Raw genomic sequence first — 3,466 nt, 5'->3', positions numbered from 1 at the left:
AGGAATGCGTCCGCTTTGCCACGTGGTTAGTGCAGAGGGCAGGCTCATTTCCAGTCAGCAAGCATCTGGTCTGTCCTCTGGTAATAAATTTATTTTATTTATGCATGGATTTTAAAGAAAAACCTTCAGCACTTTGTCTCAAGCAATCTATCCAAATATCTGGGAGTGCCATGAGATAACTATGATAAGTTGCTTAGTCACTAAGCACACTGCAGAATTTGGAAAACTGCTCGCTTTTCACAGGAAGATATCCATGAATATAAAAATAACCACTGCACATATTTTAACGCAAAACAAATGCAGCATTTGGTGATGGGCAAGCAATGAAGCTATGTCAGAAGAGGAGAATTTATGGAAACTTCAGTGTGCTTCAGAAAAGAACTTTGAGCTTTATCACTGCTGTACCATTTTCCCCCATCTGGCAAGTTCTCAAAGAGTAGTTGGGAGAAAAAATGAAGGAATAAGCAGGTGAGGAGACTTGGAAAGCAAGGACCTGAAATGCTGAGGCTTAGTTCTTTGCCTGTCTGTTTTCTTTGAGGGTTCATCTGGAATGTAGCTAAGAACCAGAGTGCTTAATAAATAGAGAATCTTTGAAGTGTTAGAGAGAAGCAATAACAACCCTTTTGTCTGCTTTTCTGCAGATAAGGCTTCTCCATTCTTTCTTTGTTACTGTGATTTCCTGCTTCTCCTTTCCCTCCACCCCCCTCCCAATTTCTGGCCCTTAAGGTTATTCCCAAGCCCTCGGAGGCCTTGTATTTATCTCATTCACAATGGTTCTCCAGTCTGGACAGGTTATTTTTGGAAGGATGACAGTGGATCAGAAAAAGTTGTTCATTAAATTTTAACACATAAAATACTTTGAAAGCTTCCTATCATTTGTGTTTCAAATGTTGTAATCTCTCTCAGGTTTCTGACAGAGCTGGTTATGAATCCATCAAAACATAGACTGGTCCCTTCATTATTAAGAGCATCACCTTGTCCTGGGAAATGCAAGTAAAGGTGTTAGTAAAAGTATTCAACATCCTGAATTAAGCAAATATCAATACCCATAAAGGAGAGAGCTTAAATATTAACTTTAAAAATTAATAGTAATGCAGGCTCAGTAAATCTATGTCCATTTAGATTTAGACCCAGCCTGATTTTTGTTGACTGATCACGTGTGAAATGCTATAAAGCTAGCTCTTTAATTTTAGGATTGCCATTAAAGTGATAAATTGAGCTTGAATAAACTGAAACGACTTCATTCCTGCGTGTTGTCTCTGACGCAGACGCAGCCAATCTGCTGCTTGCTGTTCTAAGGTCTTTTCAGTGCCAAGGTTATTCTGCACAGAAGCTCTTGGATACTGCTGGTATTTGTTTGCATTGCATAGAACAGCTTGTCAGAGCACACTCTAGTCATTGAGCAGATTCAGACTTGTTCCTATTCTTTGGGATTCGTGCAAAGCAGAGGTTTCCTTTGTCTCTGATTAAGCAGCTGAAAGGAAGGCGTTGATACAGCTAGGGGTGAATTCAACGGTCAGGAAAACAAGGACACTCTAACATTGGATGGCCAGATGGAAATGCGGGGAGATACCATGTACAGAGGATCTTGGTTCTAACTTGTGTGCTGCTTGTGAGCATGGGTTTGGAGAAATTACAAGGTCAGGCCAAAGCAGTATGCAGTTGTCTGTGGACAGAAGGGGCAGCAGTTTCAGGTGCAGTTCCTCTTTCCATTCCCTTTGGAGAGCTTGGGAAGAGGACAGTGGTACAGAAGAGCATGGTGAGGAGCTGCAGGATAATGACCAGGCTGCAAAGGTGGCTAGGAAACAGATGTCGATGGGCCCAGAATTAGACTATTCAAATTGTAATACTTACATTGTTACTACACTGATCGAGGCAGTGCTATTTAAGCATCTGGCTTGAAGGGAATAATAATCATCTCAGGAAGCCACACAACTTGTTTAATTTTAACCAGTTCTAGTAGTTGAAACATGAATTAATGCAAGCATCATAATAATCCTGGGGTTTTCTTTTTGTCCGTCCTAGGTTGGCTCGGCAAATCTGAAGGACCTACATGTAAGTAGACTACATTCACTGCTGTACTATGAGAAACAGGCATGATGTTTTACTGCTTAATATAAGCAGCTGTGATCTAGGATTTCCATTTTGCTTTAGTTATGTTGGATAGGCTGAGACCCATCTCTGTGCCCCATTTCCATTTTTGTCCCTTCTATTTGGGAAAGATGACTGCCCTCAGTTTGAGAGAGGGAGATCAACTTCATGTATTTCACTGTGCTTGAAGGGATCCCTGTGCCTTCTACAGCAGTGAACTTCAAATGACTCAAAGAAAAAAACAAATAGAATAAATATTTCATTCAAAGGCAGAGAGAGCTGCTGCTTGTGAGAGTTTTGAGAGGCTGCCAGAGAGGATTGAGAGGACAGGGAGGGCAAGCTGAGGCAAAAACCCCTTTTGTTTCCTTTAATCAAGAAAAGTGAACATCTCATCACAGAGTGTGACTCTGGACATATTCCGCTGGATAATCCTGCTTTTCCATTTCCTGTGCACAGAAAAAGTCTAAAATCTTTTCTGTGTATGTGTTATGGATGTATGTAACTTTGGGAGGGATTGGAAAGCGTATTTGGCTTCTGTAGCTCTTCTTAGTGTGTAAAATTTTGTGTAAATCTTTGCACACTGAAATTTGGTCTGTTTAGGCTGAACTTTTCCTTTGCCTCAAAAAAAAAAAAAGGAACAGAGCCTGAAGGGAATGGATTTATAATGAAGTATTTAGAAGTATGGGAGAGCTGATGGAAGCCTCTGACTCCTGGATTTTTATCCAGTGCTTGAATCTACTCCTGGCAAGACTGGTATTGCACACACCCCAGTATTAAGGGGCTTTCAATTCTTGGCCATGGTTTCTAGCAGGAAAATAAGCTGCTTTAGGAAACAACTCAAGAGTTGTTTGGTCCAACTCACCTTAGCTTCTTTGGCTAGAATGAGAAAGTTGTGAACTGGTAGGAGCTTCATTGTAGAGGGAAGCAGGAGGGGCCTTGAATGGCATGGTGTGTTCTTCAAGAGAAAGTATGTGAGCTTCACTCTCATCATGCTCCTGGTGTCCCTTGATGATGGCTGTATGCTAGGTTGAAGGTACAGAATTGACTGTTCTCTTATGAAGCTCCCTTCTATCACTGAGACCTTCCTCTTCATCTACTTGAGCCAATCATTTTGGTAGAGTGTTTGTTCATAGTCTCATGGCAAAAGTCCTGACAGCAGGACAGAAGAAAGTTGCCTTGCTATCACCTTGTGCCATTTGACAATTCCTTTGTTTCTGTTCCTTTTGAGTCCTAAAATAGTTCCCATTGCAGCTGAGGTATGTTTTGAGGGTATGTTGAATGTTTTTGAACTGTGCAACCCATGTCTGCTGTTGCTTCTCCAGTCCTTAACTGTAGAAAGACAAGCAGTTGCCACCTCTTGTTTGTGCTGCCAGCT

At 41.3% G+C, this 3,466-nt stretch overlaps 1 protein-coding gene across 1 annotated transcript in view; it reads left to right on the top strand.

Annotated features, from left to right (window-relative positions):
- KIAA0247 (KIAA0247 ortholog) overlaps positions 1 to 3,466 on the top strand; it is a 40,650-nt gene that overhangs the window by 2,731 nt on the left and 34,453 nt on the right. The window contains exon 2 of the mRNA XM_008941219.1: positions 2,026 to 2,055. Within this exon, the coding sequence (XP_008939467.1) occupies positions 2,026 to 2,055 (30 nt within the window). The remainder of the gene's footprint in view (positions 1 to 2,025; positions 2,056 to 3,466) is intronic.

Source organism: Merops nubicus, unplaced genomic scaffold, assembly GCF_000691845.1.
Source record: "Merops nubicus isolate BGI_N331 unplaced genomic scaffold, ASM69184v1 scaffold4825, whole genome shotgun sequence".
Classification (NCBI taxonomy): domain Eukaryota; kingdom Metazoa; phylum Chordata; class Aves; order Coraciiformes; family Meropidae; genus Merops; species Merops nubicus.
Note: the sequence above shows the minus strand (reverse complement) of the source record. Positions and strands in the feature narration are given on the sequence as shown.